We start from the raw sequence: 18,007 nt of genomic DNA, 5'->3' as shown, positions 1-18,007 counted from the left end.
ATGGCAGCTGAAGTTTCTTTTCTGGATGAGGAGCTCGTTTGTTCTGTTTGCTGTGAGATTTTCAAGGATCCTGTTCTACTACCATGTAGTCACAGCTTCTGTAGATCCTGTGTGCAGCAGTACTGGGAACAGAAGAGCTCTAGAGAGTGTTCTGTGTGTAGAAGGAGGTCCTCTATTGAACACCCTCCACCGAACCTGGTTTTAAAGAATATTATAGAGTCCTACTTCAAGCAGAAAAGTCAGTCAGAGGCTGTGGAGAAAACTGAGTCTCCAGAGAAGAGTGAATCTCGCTGCAGTGTCCATGGAGAGAAGCTTTTGTTCTTCTGTGAGGACGACCAAGAAGTTCTCTGTGTCGTGTGTCAGACTTCAAAAAGGCACAGAAACCACCAGCTCTGTCCAGTGGAAGAGGCTGCACTGGATATAAAAGTAGTTTATTTCACATTTAATATTAAAAATATTGAAGTTATGTTAGTTGTAAATACCTGAACTAAAACAATCAGCAATCTGTATAAAACTACATTTATGACAGTTAAAGTACTCTGCACTACAGATGCTGGTGAACTATTTGTGTTAGTACAGATGACCGACTTGTCAAATCATCAGTAATAGTAAAAAAATGATGAACATTGTTGCATATTATATAACATATAATTCCAGGAACAACTCAATACTGCATTTGAAGTAATAAAGGAAAAACTGGAGAAGTTCAATGATGCTAAAAAACAGTGTGAGGAAACAGTGAAACACATAAAGGTAAATGAGTTATTTATTATACTCTTTATATGAATCAGTGAGTGAAGAGGTCTTTCCCATCAGCACACTGATCTTACAACTTGGAAACGACACGTTGTGTTATTTATCTTGTTCTTTCTATGAGAGACACTAACTGGTATCATTGTCATGATGATGATCTACCTGAACTGACAGCTGTATTGACTTCTCCTACAAACTCACGAAGCACTTTAGGTCACCAGGAGACACCAGTAAGAGATGAAGATCCTCAGATCAGCAGGAGATCTCCTACACTGTGTCATGTGTGGTGTGTAAAGAAAGCAGTGTGTTTGGCAGGGAGTGTATCAGAGGAGCTTCTCTTTTTAATGGATCCACAGGGACATGGAGAGGACTGGTGATGATTAGATGTCACACAAAACTGGAATCAACTGTTAAATGTCCATATGAGAAGGACTGAAAAGTTAAGAGTGATGCTGAACGGTACAGTTTGTGTTAAATGTGACTGTAATTTTCAGAATCAGGCTCAACACACAGAGAAAGTGATAAAGGAGGAGTTTGAGAAGCTCCACCAGTTCCTGCGAGATGAAGAAGAGGCCAGATTGGCTGCACTGAGGGAGGAAGAGGAACAGAAGAGTCAGAGGATGAAGGAGAAGATAGAAAACATCTCCAAACACATCTCCATCCTGTCAGATAGAATCCGAGACATTGAGGAAGATCTGAACAATGAAGACACCAAATTCCTGATGGTAGGATGATGGTTTATAACTATTTCTTCTTTGACACTGACAGAGTGAACACACTGAGTTATTTTTATTTGTGTTTTCCAGGGCTGCAAGAGCACAAAACAAAGGTATTTATTTAAATTTTCATTTTTAATGTTAATTCCCTTCCAGTCCCACATCATCATTCAGTCCTACTTGTCCTTGTAGAGCCCAGTGTGAAGTGCAGGATCCAGAGGTGCTTTCAGGGGCACTGATAGATGTGGCCAAACACCTGGGTTCTCTGAACTTCAGAGTCTGGGAGAAGATGCTGCACATTGTTTCATACAGTGAGTACTGGGCTCCCGCTAGAAGCTGTTTTATATACTAAACGGCCGTGTTTGAAAAGCAGCACCAGTGTTGGGGTCCTTACTCAACATCTGTCACTCTTTTTTTACTGTTTTTTACTTGTTTTACATTTACATTTACACATTTAGTAGTTGCTTATCTCCAAAGTGACATATATCTCATAGAAAGTACAATGTGTGCATTAACATCAACAGAAGGATTTACATGCAGACATGTGATTCTAAAGCACAGTTAATTTGTTACTTTCCATCATATGAACCAATGTACATCACACGAGTAGCTGCATAAAGGTTTGTCTCTTATTCAACAGTTCTAATTACAAAATTATTGAATGGAAACATTTACACATTTATCATGCACTGTAGAGATCATGGGAGAAATGAACCTGCAAGACTTGAGTTTTTAGACCCTTCAAAATGTAGACAGAGATTCAGCAGTTCTGAGAGCGAGGGGGAGGTTGTTGCACCACATCGGAGCCAGAACCAAAAACTTTTGTGCTTTTATTTGTGTGTGGAACCACCAAGCAGACAGAGGTGGAGAAGTGTAGCAGTCTGGTTTCGGTGTAGCGGATGATCAGCTCTTGTAGATATTGGGGAGCAGTTCCATTGATACATTTGTAGGTCATAATCAGAGTCTTGAATTTGATCTGGGCAGTTACAGGAAGTCAGTGCAGAGAGACGAGTAGAGGAGATACATGGGAACGCTTTGACAGGTCAAACACACCTCATCCAGCAGCGTTCTGTATCAGCTGTAGAGGTTTGATGGCAGTTGCTGGATGGCCAGACAGGATAGAGCTGCAGTGTCCAAGTGGGATATCACCACTTTGTCGATACTACGAGGTTTATTATTGGGGTCGTTTTGGTGTCCTGTCATTTATACCCTGACAAAAGCTCTCAGAAGTTTTGGCATCAAGTTTAATAAGCAGAACCTTGAAAAAGTATTGCGATCCTTGACAAAAACATGTTTTACTGTATAACAAAATGATGCTGCAATATCTTGTTCCATGTGATATTTTAATTCAAGCTAAAAATATTCAAAATTAACTTAAATGAAAATGAACATGAGTTTTGCATCACAAAATTAAAAAAAAAGATATGGATTTTATGGAGTTTTTTGTTTGTTTAAATTACAGGTTTCTTCAGAACACATTTCAAATTTTTGGTGCAAAACTAAGTGTGTCAGTGTCATGTTGTCATGTTTTATATTCTCTGTTTATCCCACAGCTCCTGTGACTCTGGACCCCAACACTGCATCCCCTGAACTCTCTGTGTCTGATGATCTGACCTGTGTGAGATACAGTGGAGTCAAACAGCAGCTTCCTGACAACACAGAGAGGTTTACTCAGTGTTTAGCAGTTTTCGGCTCTGAGGGGTTTACTTCGGGACAACACAGCTGGGAGGTGGAGGTGGGAAACAAACCGAAGTGGATTGTAGGAGTGGCGAAAGAGTCCATCAACAGGAAGGAGATGATTGCAGTCAGTCCGGAGTATGGATTCTGGGTTCTAGCTCTGAGGAATGGAGATGAGTATATAGCATCTGGAGTTACTAATCTCACACTGAAGAAGAAACCCCAGAGGATCCGGGTTCAGATGGACTATGACAGTGGGGAGGTGTCCTTCTTCAACCTCACTGACATGTCACACATCTACACTTTTACAGACACTTTCACTGAAAAACTGTTGCCATATTTCTCTCCTTGTGGAAATTATGATGGCAGAAATTCTGAAGCTCTGAAGATCTGTCCAGTGAAGGTGTCTGTAACAGTGAATAAAATGTAACGAATGTTGTTCAAACTTCTGAGCTGAAATGTCACTGTAAAGTTTCATTTTGTTTCTACACAATAATTTGCACTTGTGAGAAATGTAAATGTGCACAGAACAGAAATTAACTGAATTATAGTGATGCAATGCAATATAATAAAAACTGTCAATATTAGATGTTTGAATTTCTTTACCTGTTTTATCCATCAGGGGTCTGCAGGTATGTCTGTCTACATGGAGAGACCCACACACACACACACACACAGTCTGAAGCTGCTTGTCCCGAGTGGGGTTGTGGCAAGCCGAAGCCTAGTCCAGCAGCATAGGGCACACCCAGGACAGGATGCCAGTCCATCACAAGGCACCACAAGCAGGACCATCACAGCCAGACTGTGTAACAGTATTTTCCCCCAAGTCATCAGACTCCTCAATACCCAGGGACTGGACTGACACCAGCCCACACATTCACACAGAGACCACTCACCATTCCAACCCCTTTGCGATGTTTTGCACTGTTCATCTACTGTACTAACCAATTTCTTTTCTGCCATTTTGTATGTCTGTATCTACAGTATTTATTATTATATTATAATTGTCACATCCATGCCCACAACACAAGCGACAACACCTGACTCCACACTAACTCATGAGTAATCGTTCACCCTGTAAAGACCCTCTTCAGCTCCCGTACCGTTGCAGAATCTCGTTTGGGACAACCACCCTTCCTAGTGTTACTACACACACTCTTGCTCTGTTCACGATCTCCGGTCTTTTGACTCCTTGCTTCGTTCTCCAACCACGTCCGTGGATCCTCGTTCCTGTCCTGTTCGCCGATCGGTCGACCCTTCGTCTGTCCCTGGTTTTGAGAACTTGCCTCTTCCCTCAACTTCTGACAAACAATGCTGCACTTGGGTTCAGCCGTCCTGGCTCCCTGTGTTCCGCGTGACAGTAATACCTTCCAATTTTTACAATGGTTATTGTTTTTTGTTTAGTAATTACAGTACTGACTTGTTCTGTTTGCCACACATCTTGCACATGTGGACTTTATGCAGTTCTGTATCAGTAGTTTTGTGTTGTCTTATGTAGCATCGTGGGGGGGGTGCGGTGGAGCAGTGGGTTGGACCAGGTCCTGCTCTCCAGTGGGTCTGGGGTTCAAGTCCTGCTTGGGGTGCCTTGCGACGGACTGGTGTCCCATCCTGGGTGTGTCCCCTCCCTCTCCAGCCCTACACCCTGCGTTGCCGGGCTAGGCTCTGGCACCCCGCAACCCCGTATGGCACAAGCAGCTCAGATGGTCTGTGTGTGTGTGATATATGTCATACATTTAAAAGTATTTACTAAATATATTATTTATTGCATACATAAATTTCGCAGGTCACATCTCAAAAGTGTTAAAAGACTAGGAAAACAAATCGCGAGAACGCATGTAAAACAGGGGGGCATGGGGACGCAGGGGCGTGGTGGGATTGGTCTGTGCCTACTCTCTGGTAGGTCTGGGGTTCAAGTCCTGCTTCGGGTTCCTTGCAACGAAGTGGTGTCCTGTCCTGGGTGTGTCCTCTCCCTCTCCAGCCTTGCGCCCTGTCTTGCCAAGTCAGGCTCCGGTTCACTGCGATCCCCCCTTGGGACAAGCGGCTTTAGACAGCATGTGGATGTGAAACAGCGCTGTGTTGTGTAAATCTGACTGTCACTGGGAATTGCTGCGTTACCTGGATGCTACATTTGACTGTGGGGGGGAGGGTCAAGGGGTATACCCCCCACAAGAGGGTCAAGGGAGGTAGCTACTAACTAGATGACTAGATGTCATCATGGCTGCTAATAGTCCATCACAGAAGTGTAAAAAGAATGGGAGACAGAGAACTGATGGCTTAGCAAAGTCAGGGAGGATGAGTTTATGGCAAACTGTAAATTTTATAAGAGAGGCTAAGCGGAGAGGATATTCTCCATAATGAAGATCAAGTGGAGTGACTCTAGGAACAGATGCTCTGTTGAACTCATGAAAATTGAGCTGCTTGTCACCATGAACTTTAATAAACCATGTAGGGAATTTTACAAAACTGTACTTCAGGACAAAGAAATTCTTGCTGCTGCGAGAAGTGAGAAGATGTACTCATGGAAAAAATAAGGAGGATCTAAGAAGAAGGAAAAACAAGGGACTTTTTTTTGTTTGCATTTTAACCGTTCAAAATATTGCACTTTTGCTTGTTCTGTTCATAAAAATATGTGAAATGCGGTCTACTTTCAATCAGTTGCTGTGTTTAGAGATAAATTAAGCTTATCAAAGCATGTGCTTTTCATTGATGCAAATTTCACTTGTTTTTGAATTTGTGTCTTCATTATAGTAAAAAAAAAATCACTCAAAAGGACTGTGAGTCTGTTCCTCATCAGTTATGTAACAAGTGTTATAAATCGCAAGGTACTTGCCCTAAAAATTGCTCCAGTAAGAATTTACCCAGCTTCATGAATGTGTAAGTACTTGTTATTAATTTTGCAAGTTGCTTTGGAGAAAAGCGTCATTAAATGTTGTGTTCCAGCTTACAGACCATGGATCTGCAGAATAAAACCAGCTATCAGGACAGTACAATTGCGGTCTGAGGAAGCTACCTCAATGCTGCAAGACTGCTTTGATAACACAGACTGGGATTTGTTTGCAAAGGGAACAGACCTTGAGGAATATGCTAGATCAGTCCTAGGATATATAAACTTTTGCAGAGAAAATGTGTTAACACAAAAGACAATGAAGAAGTTTACTAACCAAAAGGCGTGGATAAACAACGTGAGGACATTACTCAGGGAGCAGGACGCAGCTTTCAGGTCAGGTGACGACTCAACTCAAGAGAGGCATCGAGGATGCAAAGCGCAAGTACAAACAGCGCACTGAGGATCAATTCGAAAACAACAACCACCGCAGGATGTGGAACGGCATCAAGGCACTGACTGACTACAAGACCATCCATCTGCTGCCCAGTGATGATGCCAAACTGCGTGATGTTCTGAACCAGTTCTTTGCCCGCTTCGACACTCAGGGTAGAGGGACTGTTCCACTCATCAACCCACCTGCCGGTGAGTCGACACTGGTTCTTCAGCACCACCAGGTGAGGACCACCCTGAAGAAAGTTAACGCAGGCAAGGTGGCAGACCCAGATGGAGTGCCCGGCCGGGTACTGAAAGCATGTGCCGACAAATTTACAGAGATGTTTACTGAAATATTCAACCTCTCATAACAACAAGCTGCTGTTCCAACATGTCTTAAATCCTCCAACATCATTCCAATGCCCAAGAAATCATCTGTGAAGTGTCTGAATGACTATTGCCCAGTGGCTCTGACACCCATAGTGATGAAGTGCTTTGAGAAACTTGTCCTTTCGCACATCAGAACCATAAACCCACCTGATCTGGATAAGCACCAGTTTGCCTACTGGACAAATCGCTCCACAGAGGATGCCATCACAACAGCTACTACTTGCTGTCCAGCACTGTTTTAGTAGTTGTTGTAATGTCTAGCACTGTTTGCACAAGTATTGCACATGTGCACTTTATGCAGACTGCATCACTAACTCTTTGTTATTTTATGTGGCACCATGGTCCTGGAGGAATGTTGTTTTGTTTCACCGGCTGTATATGGTTGAAATGACAATAAGACTCTTTTGACTCTTGACTTTCTCTGATGGAAATGACTCAAATTGCAATAAATTGGCAAAGGAACTGTTCCAATATTAACATTTTTTCTATTTAGCAAACAATTTCTTAAACTCCATGAAAAGTTTTTACTGATGAAACATGTATATACAAAGAGAGCAGCCTTAATGACTATTGCCCAGTGGCACTGACCTCCATTGCAATGAAATGCTTTGAGAGGCTGGTGCTGGGACACATTAAGGACACCATCCCAGATACTTTGGACCTGCTGCAGTTTGCCTACCGCCACAGCAGATCCACTGAAGACGCGATATCACACACCCTTCATGCCACTCTGGCTCACCTAGACAATAAAAACTGCTATGCAAGTCTATTGGTTGTAGACTATAGCTCAGCATTTAAGACTGTCATCCCAACCAAGCTGATCCACAAACTACTAGGTGTAGGACTGAGTGCCACATTGTGCAACTGGATCCTGGATTTCCTCACCAGCAGACCCCAGCGTATGTGGATTGGCAGAAACACTTCCTCCTCACTGATCCTCAACACTGGCACTCCACAGTGAAGCGTCCTGAGCCCAGTGCTGTACTTCTTGTTCACACATGACTCTGTGGCCAGTCACAGCTCTAACACCATCATAAAGTTTGTTGACGATACCACCGTTGTGGGTCTGATCGCCAACAACGATGAGATGGCCTACAGAGAGGAGGTGAGGCTCCTGGCAGAGTGGTGCCAGGATAACAACCTGTCTCTCAATGTCAGTAAAACTAAGGAGCTGGTGATTGACTTCAGGAAACAGGATACGGTTCATGTACCCATCTACGTAGGAGGGGACATGGTAGAGCGGGTCAACAGCTTCAGATTCCTAGGGGTCACCCTCACTGCCAAACTCACGTGGACTGAGCACACAGCATCGACCGTCAAAAAGGCCCATCAACGCCTCCACTTCCTCGGGCGTCTGAAGAAAGCCAGGATGTCCACTACAGTCCTCACTAGTTTCTACAGGTGTGCTGTGGAGTCTGTCCTCACAGGGTATATTACATCCTGGTGGGGCAGCTGCTCCATACAGGACAAGAAAGCCCTACCGAGGTTGGTCAAAACAGCTCAGGAAATCATCGGCACACAGCTACCAGCAGTAGAGGACACCTACACCACACGCTGCCTCAGAAAGACAATGCACATCATGAAAGATCACAGTCACCCCACACAGGCACTTTTCTCTTTTCTGCCATCTGCAAAGCAGCTCAGATCTATTCGAACCAGCACTGCTAGGTACAGGAACAGCTTTTACCCCACTGCTGTAAGAGTATACAACACTAACCAATGTGCCACCTTTAGTAACTAGAGTTGGACTGCTCCACCCAAGCACATTGGTAAATCACATAGTCACTTTAAGCATTCTCATGTTCTGAGTTCTCTGGCTGTCTACTGGTGTTATGGTTATTACTGTTACTGATATTTCTTGTTATTGCTATTGCATTACTCACTGTCATTGTCACTGTTTGTTTTGTGCAGTTTTTCTATTGTCTTTGTCTTTGTCCATAGTCTGCGGAGAAGCATTCAACAAAAGAAATTCATGATACTTGTACATGCTACTTGTACCTATGACAATAAACTTGAAACTTGAAACTATGTGTTTGTATTTTCAGAGTGTTCATGGTGTAGGTCTATTTAGAATATTTACTCTCATTATTCATGGATTAGAGTCACGGTGGACCAAAGCCTGTCCTGAGGCACAGGACACCGGGCTAATTAGGGTACACTTGGGACTGGAAGGTCATTCCATCACAGCATTTAGAATATCAACAAGATATTCTGAATGTTAGAATATCATTTACATGACAAACATTAATATTATTAATATTAATAAGAGTAAATAATTACCAGTAGAATATTCACTATGGGGAGGGGGTGTGGTGGCGCAGTGGGTTGGACCGTGGTCCTGCTCTCTAGTGGGTCTGGGGTTCGAGTCCCACTTGGGGTGCCTTGCAGCGGACTGGCATCCCGTCCTGGGTGTGTCCCCTCCCCCTCTGGCCTTACGCCCTGTGTTGCCGGGTTAGGCTCCGGTTCCCGTGACCCCGTATGGGACAAGTGGTTCTGAAAGTGTGTGTGTGTGTGTGTGTGTGTGTGTGTGTGTGTGTGTGTGTGTGTGTGTTCACTATGGGGGATGTGGTGGCATGGAAGGTTTGCTCTTTGCTTGCTGTGTGGTGGGTCTGGAGTTTGAGCCCTACTTGGGGTGCCTTACAGTGGACTGGCATCCAATCCGGAGTGTTTGTCCTCTCCTCCACCTTCCACCCCAGCCCTGCACCCTGTCCTGCCCGGTAGGCTCGCTGCGACCCCGAGTGAGACAGGCAGTTGTAGAGAATGCAGTGTGTTTCTTTGCCATCTACTGACAGCACAAAAACACTTTACTGAACAGCAGAATTTAACATCTTGTCAAATACATGACAGGAAAATGATGCTGATATTCCTGTCCAACTATCTACTGACTCCAGCAGAGAAGCACAGAGGGGTATCTGCAGCGGTGCTCTGTTGTCTATGATCATAAAGCCATAAAGAACAAGTTCTGTGAACAGAAAAATTGTGCTGTGCTACATTTCCATCACCATCTTCTTGTTACTTTGGAAATTTTTGCATTCAATTCATTCCCTAAAGCCAACTTTTACTGTGAAGCAGTAGCGAAACCTCCTTGTCATCTGTCTTCTTCATTGGATTTCATGACCTGCTCAGAAGCCCGCAATCCTGCTGCTGACATTAAAGTTGAAATAAACTTTTCTGTACACAACTGACCACCTCAAGTTATATCCAGAATAGAAGTTATTTAGTTGTATCTCTATGTACTGAGTCTATTAGTGGTTTTAAAGGTAAGGTGTAGGACTGTGACTGCAGACCTGAACTTCAGTGGTTACACTGTCGTGAAGAGGTTAGTTCTGGTTTCCCTGCAAAGGGTATGTCTGGTCTGAGTGCAAAGTGAAAGTGAAACTTTAACAGAAGGATTATACAACCAGACATACAGGACGTCAAAGAACCCGTAAAATGACAGCTGAAGTTTCTTTTCTGGATGAGGAGCTCGTTTGTTCTGTGTGCTGTGAGATCTTCAAGGATCCTGTTATTCTACTATGTAGTCACAGTTTCTGTAGATCCTGTGTGCAGCAATACTGGGAACAGAAGAGCTCTAGAGAGTGTCCTGTGTGTAGAAGGAGGTCCTCTATGGAAAGGCCTCCTGTCAACCTGGTTTTACAGAACATTATAGAGTCCTACTTCAAGCAGAAATGTCAGTCAGAGGCTGTGGAGAAAACTGAACTTCGCTGCAGTGTCCATGGAGAGAAGCTCTTGTTCTTCTGTGAGGACGACCAAGAAGTTCTCTGTGTCGTGTGTCAGACTTCAAAAAAGCACAGAAACCACCAGCTCTGTCCAATGGAAGAGGCTGCACTGGATATAAAGGTAGTTTATTTCACATTTAATATTAAAAATATTTATGTTATGTGGGGGGTGCGGTGGGTTGGACCAGGTCCTGCTCTCTGGTGGGTCTGGGGTTCGAGTCCCGCTTGTGGTGCCTTGCGACGGACTGGCGTCCCGTCCTGGGTGTGTCCCCTCCCCCTCTGGCCTTACGTCCTGTGTTGCCGGGTAGGCTTCGGTTCCCGCGACCCCATATGGGACGGGCGGTTCAGAAAGTGTGTGTGTGTGTGTGTGTGTGTGTGTGTGTGTATTGATGTTATGAGAACTGAAAATACCTGAACTTGAAACAATCAGCAGAGGTTCAACCAGGTCCCGAGGGAGACTGGGGACATTGAGTCTGAATGGAGTATGTTCCACACCTCCATTGTTGGGGCGGCAGTTTGGAGCTGTGGCCATAAAGTCTCTGGCGCCTGTCGCAGCGGCAATCCCCGAACACGGTGGTGTACACCGGAGGTAAGGGATGCCGTCAATCTGAAAAAGGAGTTTTATTGGGCCTGGCTGGCTCATGGGACTCCTAAAGCAGCTGACGGGTACCGGCGGGCCAGACGGAATGCGGCTCTGGCAGTCGCCGCGGCAGAAACTCGGGCCTGGGAGGAGTTCGCTGAGGCCATGGAGGAAGACTTTCGGTCGGCCTCAAAGAGATTCTGGCAAACCGTTCGGCGACTCAGAAGGGGGAAGCAGTGTTCCGCCAACAATGTTTACAGTGGAAGTGGTGCCCTGCTGACCTCAACTGAGGATGTCCTCGGGCGGTGGAAGTAGTACTTTGAGGATCTCCTCAATCCCTCTGACACGCCTTCCGTAGAGGAAGCTGAGGCTGGGGACTTGGAGTGGGACTCGTCCATTACCCTGGCTGAAGTTGCTGAGGTAGTCAAAAAACTCCTCGGTGGCAAGGCTCCGGGGGTGGATAGGATCCGCCCCGAGTTTCTCAAGTCTCTGGATGTTGTGGGGCGAACCTCGGATTCAGGAGGAGCAATGCAGTTTTCGCCCTGGCCGTGGAACACTGGACCAGCTCTATACTCTCACTAGGGTGTTGGAGGGTTCATGGGAGTTTGCCCAACCAGACCATATGTGTTTTGTGGACCTGGAGAAGGCATTCGACCGTGTCCCTCGTGGCATCCTGTGGGGGGTACTTCGGTATTATGGGGTTCAGGGCTCGCTGCTACGGGCTGTTCACTCCCTGTATGATCAGAGCAGGAGCTTGGTTCGCATCGCCAACAGTAAGTCAGACCTGTTCCCGGTGCATGTTGGACTCTGCCAGGGCTGCCCTTTGTCACCGATTCTGTTCATTATCTTCATGGACAGAATTTCTAGGCGCAGCCAGGGAACGGAGGGTGTCTGTTTTGGTGGCCGCAAGATCTCGTCTCTGCTTTTTGAGGACGATGTGGTCCTGTTGGCTTCACCGAATCAAGACTTACAGCGTGCACTGGAGAGGTTTGCAGCCGAGTGCGAAGCGGCGGGGATGAGAATCAGCACCTCCAAATCAGAGGCCATGGCTCTCAGTCGGAAAAAGGTGGATTGCCCCCTCCAGGTTAGGGGGGAGTTGCTCCCTCAAGTGGAGGAGTTTAAGTATCTCGGGGTCTTGTTCACAAGTGAGGGAAAAATGGAGCGGCAGGTTGACAGACGGATCGGTGCAGCGTCCGCAGTAATGCGATCATTGTACCGGTCTGTTGTGGTGAAGAAGGAGCTGAGTCGTAAGGCGAAGCTCTCAGTTTACCGGTTGATCTACGTTCCTACCCTCACCTATGGTCTTGAACTTGGATCATGACCGAAAGAATGAGATCGTGGATACAAGCAGCAGAAATGAGTTTCCTCCGCAGAGCGGCTGGGCGCACCCTTAGGGATAGGGTGAGGAGCTCAGTCACCCGGGAGGAGCTCAGAGTAGAGCCGCTGCTCCTCCGCATCGAGAGGAACCAGTTGAGGTGGCTCTGGCATCTGTTCCGGATGCCTCCTGGACGCCTCCCTGGGGAGGTGTTCCAGGCATGTTCACTGGGAGGAGGCCTCGGGGCAGACCCAGGACACGTTGGAGAGACTATGTCTCCCGGCTGTCCTGGGAACGCCTTGGGGTTTCCCCAGAGGAACTGGAGGAGGTGTGTGGGGAGAGGGAAGTCTGGGGGGCTCTGCTTGGACTACTGCTCCCGCGACCCGGTCCCAGATAAGCGGAGGAACGTGGATGGATGGATGGATGAAACAATCAGCAATCTGGATAAAACTATATTCATGAGACTTAAATTACTCTACAGTACAGACGCTTATGAACTATCGGTGTTAGTGAAGACAACTCATTGGTTTTGTAAAATCAATAATAATAGTATAACAATGATGAACATGATATGTACTTCCAGGAACAACTCAAGACTACGCTGGAAGCAATAAAGGAAAAACTGAAAAAGTTCAATGAAACTAAAAAACAGTGTGAAAAAACAGTGAAACACATAAAGGTAAATGGATGATTTATTAAAGTCTTTATATGAATCAGTGAGTGAAGAGGTCTTTCCCATTAGCACACTGATCCTACAGCTTGGAAAGGACACTTTGTGTTGATTATGTTGTTTCTATGAGAGACACTAACTGGTATCATTGTCATGATGATGATCTACCTGAACTGACAGCTGTATTGACTTCTCCTACAAACCCATGAAGCACTTTAGGGAGACACCAGTAAGAGATGAAGATCCTCAGATCAGCAGGAGATCTCCGACACGGTGTCATGTGTGGTGTGTAAAGAAAGCAGTGTGTTTGGCAGGGAGTGTATCAGAGGAGCTTCTCTTTTGAATGGATCCACACAGACATGGGGAAGACTGGTGATAATTGGATGTCACACAGAACTGGAACCAACTATTAAATGTCCATATGAGGAGGACTGAAGAGTTAAGAGTGATACTGAACGGTACAGTTTGTGTTAAATGTGACTGTAACTTTCAGAATCAGGCTCAACACACAGAGAAACAGATAAAGGAGGAGTTTGAGAAGCTCCACCAGTTCCTGCGAGATGAAGAGGAGGCCAGATTGGCTGCACTGAGGGAGGAAGAGGAGCAGAAAAGTCAGAGGATGAAGGAGAAGATAGAAAACATATCCAAACACATCTCCATACTGTCAGACAGAATCAGAAAGATTGAGGAAGATCTGAACAATGAAGACACCAAATTCCTGATGGTAGGATGATGGTTTATAACTGTTTCTTCTTTGACACTGACAGAGTGAACACAGTGAGTTATTTTTATTTGTGTTTTCCAGGGCTGCAAGAGCACAAAACAAAGGTATTTATTTAAATTTTCATTTTTAATGTTAATTCCCTTCCAGTCCCACATCATCATTCAGTCCTACTTGTCCTTGTAGAGCCCAGTGTGAAGTGCAGGATCCAGAGGTGCTTTCAGGGGTGCTGATAGATGTGGCCAAACACCTGGGTTCTCTGAGCTTCAGAGTCTGGGAGAAGATGCTCCACATTGTCACATACAGTGAGTGCTGGGCATGCAGCAGAAGCCCTTTTATATACAAAACGGTCATGTACTATAATGTTCATTCAGGTGTTGATTGAATAGATAGTTTTTGGGTCCTGCAATTTATATCACTGATGACGTTCAAAAGTTTGGGTGTCAAGTTTAGTATGCAGTACTTTTCAAAATTATTTAGACTAGGGAGGTGTGGTGGCCCAGTGGGTTGGACCGGGTCCTGTTTTCTAGGGGGTCTGGGGTTCGAGTCCCGCTTGGGGTGCCTTGCGACAGACTGGCGTCCTGTCCTGGGTGTGTCCCCTCTCCCTCCGTCCTTATGCCCTGTGTTGCCGAGTAGGCTCCTGCGACCCTGTATGGGACAAGCGGTTCAGAAAGTGTGTATGTATGTATGTATGTGTATTTAGACTATTGACAAAATTACACATTTTACTGCATAAGAAGATGATGCTGTAATTGTCATGGTTTCGCACTGGAAGGGAGCCATCGGACACAAGTGCCATCAGACACAAACTTCAAAAAATTGACAAGATGTTAAAACGATTTTCATTGTAACCGAACTGTCGCAGGAAGAAAAATATGCAGCACGATCAGACACTCAGATTGCAGAAAAGTTCATTTATTCATGCGCACATGGGTGAGCCTCCTAGAGAGAGTCACACCATGGTAACTAAGCAAGCAGACATTTATACGCATTCTAGGGTGGTTCTTCGCAAGCATGGGTGAGATACATGTTTCTTAAAACACTCTCAACTGTTGCCAATGTTATCTCTTTTACTACACACAGTCCCACAGGAGCTATGTAAATCTGTGTTCCCCCAATATCTTATGGGAACAAGCTGACACAGAAAGGGATGAACTGGCACCAAACTGCTGCCTGGAATGTGGTGCTTTCTTGCATAGGCCATTTCAGCAGTTAGGCATTTTTGAACACACACACACACACACACTTGTCCCATACAGGGTCACAGGGAACTGGAGCCTACCCAGTAACACAGGGCATAAAGCCAGAGGGGGAGGGGACACACCCAGGACAGGACGCCAGTCCGTCGCAAAGCACCCCAAGCAGGACTCGAACCCCAGACCCACCGGAGAGCAGGACTGTGGTTCAACCCACTGCGCCACTGCGCCACCACACCCCCACATTTTTAAACATTCTAATACAAAAGCATATAGGCATTGTAAAGCTTTAAAATCAAATTTTCATTCCACAAAATTCATGAGATGTGATTCCACCACGAAACGTGTCTTGAATTTCATTTATTACTGCAGCTTCAATTTAAATAACAACTCTTCCAAGCATTATGAGGAAAAACTCATTTTTTCTTTTGGAAACAAAACTGAAATTAACTTGTTTTAATGCTGTAGTTAAGATAACTCATGTATTATGGGCAGTTGTAAAATCATGTGAAGGAGGTTGCAAATAGTCAGACAAAAGATCCTCAACTGGAACTGTTCAAATGCTGTTCAAGCATTATGAGGAAGATCTCATAATTTTTCAGTTGGAAACAAAATTGAAATTAACTTGTTTTAATGCTGTGGTTAAGATAACTCATATTATGGGCAGTTGGTACCACAGTGGTTAGAATTGCCTTTAGACCCAAAAGTTGCAGGTTCAAGTCAAAACTACCTATTAATATAAGCAGGTAAATAATTGTAACTTGCTTTTGAGAAAAACATCAGCTAAATAAAAAAATGTAGTTTTTTTAAGGTACAGGTTTCTTTAGAATATATTTCAAATTTGCAGGGTGGAACAACATGTTTAAGTGTCTAACATGTTTTACATGTTCTCTGGATCCAACAGCTCCTGTGACTCTGGACCCCAACACTGCTCACCCCTACCTCTCTGTGTCTGATGATCTGACCTGTGTGAGAAACACTGGAGTCAGACAGCAGCTTCCTGACAACACAGAGAGGTTTTATCCCTGTGTGTGTGTGTTGGGCTCTGAGGGGTTTACTTCAGGAAAACACAGCTGGGAGGTGGAGGTGGGAAACAAGCCTGAGTGGACTATAGGAGTGATGAAAGAGTCCATCAGCAGGAAGGGGAAGATTACATGCAGTCCAGATAATGGATTCTGGGTCGTTGCTCTGAGGAATGGAGATCAGTATAAAGCATGCACATCACCATCAACACACCTCACGCTGGAGAAGAAACCCCAGAGGATCCAAGTTCAGCTGGACTATGACAAGGGGAAGGTGTCCTTCTTCAACCCCACTGACATGTCACACATCTACACTTCTACAGACACTTTCACTGAGAAACTGTTTCCATTTTTCTCTCCTTGTATAAATATTGATGGCAGAAATGCTCAGGCTTTGAAGATCTGTCCAGTGAAGGTGTCTGTGTATAAACTGTAATGAAAGTTGTTTCTGAAGTGAAACACTAAACTGACATTTACTTTACACACAATATCTGTCACTTGTGAGAAATGTAAATGTGTGCAGAACAGAAATGAACTGGAGATGTTGTATAAACTGAATTACAGTGATGAAACATTATATAAAAACTGTCAATATTAGCTGTTTGGAATATGTCTTTACTTATTTTCTCCATCAAGGATGTGCAGGTGTGCCTGCATGGAGAGACCCACAAAGTCCATTTCATCCAGTATGAAGCCAAATGGGGGAGCGGGGAGAGGAGTGTGTGTGCATGGTGGTACAGCAGGCTTGGCCAGGTCCTGCTTTCTGGAGGGTCTGGGACTGGAGTCCTGCTTGGGGTGCCTTGCGGCAGACTGGCATCCTGTCCTGGGTATGTCCCCTCCCCCTCCTGTGTTGCCAGGTTAGGTTCCGTTGCGCTGTGACCTTGGTTGGGACAAGCAGTTTCACCCAGTGTTTGTACTTGGTCTAATATTACAATTAATATTTTCACATCTGACTTCTGAAGGTGTCCAATGTGAATATGAAACAGTTCCCATATCACTCATGCAAGAAGGGATTTAATCACACAACCAATGATCCAGGAGAAGGCTGTCAACATACCAATAAGATGCTGCCCAACAAAAGTCCCACCCTCAACATCAAACACCTCAAGATCATTTTCAGCAGGTTTACTCACCTAATCTTTTTATGCAAAACTTACTTTCACCTGCAGCGCAATCCATTTCTTCAACACACACACACACACACACACACACACACACACACACACACACACACACACACACACCGTACCAAAAAATATGTGATGGAAGATGAAAATGGACACAGTGCTCACTACTTTTTAGGGGCCACATGGGGGAAAAATTAGGGACAGAATAAAACAAAGAAGAAATTTAAAGTCCATCATCCAAGTGTCTGGGGACAACACACAGACCTCACTGCCATGGTAACACCCTCAACAAACCTCTAACTTATCCCAAACCCAGTCTTGACCAGTCTCTGAACTGGGCCACTGAAAATGTACACCAGAGCATGGAGGGTGGGAGGAACCAAAAAAAACAAACAAACAAGAAAACCCCCACACAATTTAGTGATTAATATTTTATTCTCATGACACAATAGTGTGAGTAACAATTATTGAACATTCCACCCTTTAACATTCACTTGTTTTCATACACTGTACACACCTTGTGAAAAACACACTCACTGTGAACTGGACCAATCTGAGCAGAGAGGAAGCACAGGTCATCACCCCCAGGTGGCGTACCATACAGCATGGCTTCTTATTGCGATTAAATGCGAGTCAGGGCAACACCAACACAAGACACTTAATGATTGTTTTATTAGCGATTGGTAAATGAGTACGAATAAAGTCATCCCCGATCGAAGTTTCTCCTTCTCCCTGTACCGAGATCTCGACCTAACTTGCCCCCCCCCCATTTCTAATGTACAGCAGTTGTCCCACCCATTTCGCTTGGAGCACCAGCCTCAGCCCACTCACCTAGACAGAGCTCTAACTCATCATACGAGAC

At 44.9% G+C, this 18,007-nt stretch overlaps 2 protein-coding genes across 3 annotated transcripts; both read left to right on the top strand.

The window, feature by feature from the left end:
• Positions 1–3,668, top strand: LOC108932627 (nuclear factor 7, brain-like). The gene is made up of 6 exons (XM_029250227.1): positions 1–426; positions 658–753; positions 1,248–1,478; positions 1,560–1,582; positions 1,662–1,780; positions 3,023–3,668. Exons 1-6 carry the CDS (start codon positions 1–3, stop codon positions 3,574–3,576), a joined length of 1,449 nt encoding a protein of 482 aa, XP_029106060.1. The 3' UTR covers positions 3,577–3,668.
• A 6,559-nt stretch (positions 3,669–10,227) lies between these two features.
• Positions 10,228–16,553, top strand: LOC108932628 (zinc-binding protein A33-like). Of its 2 annotated transcripts, none has more exons than XM_029250226.1 (6): positions 10,228–10,635; positions 12,993–13,088; positions 13,573–13,803; positions 13,885–13,907; positions 13,987–14,105; positions 15,901–16,553. In XM_029250226.1, the coding sequence occupies exons 1-6, from the start codon at positions 10,228–10,230 to the stop codon at positions 16,452–16,454; spliced, it is 1,431 nt and encodes a 476-aa protein (XP_029106059.1). In that variant the 3' UTR covers positions 16,455–16,553. The 2 variants fall into 2 exon arrangements, with proteins under 2 accessions (XP_029106059.1, XP_029106058.1); XM_029250225.1 differs by having other exon boundaries at positions 13,862–13,907; positions 14,001–14,105.
• Positions 16,554–18,007: the final 1,454 nt, after the last annotated feature.

The sequence above is a fragment of the Scleropages formosus genome, chromosome 3, assembly GCF_900964775.1.
Source record: "Scleropages formosus chromosome 3, fSclFor1.1, whole genome shotgun sequence".
Taxonomy (NCBI): Eukaryota; Metazoa; Chordata; class Actinopteri; order Osteoglossiformes; family Osteoglossidae; genus Scleropages; species Scleropages formosus.
Note: the sequence above shows the minus strand (reverse complement) of the source record. Positions and strands in the feature narration are given on the sequence as shown.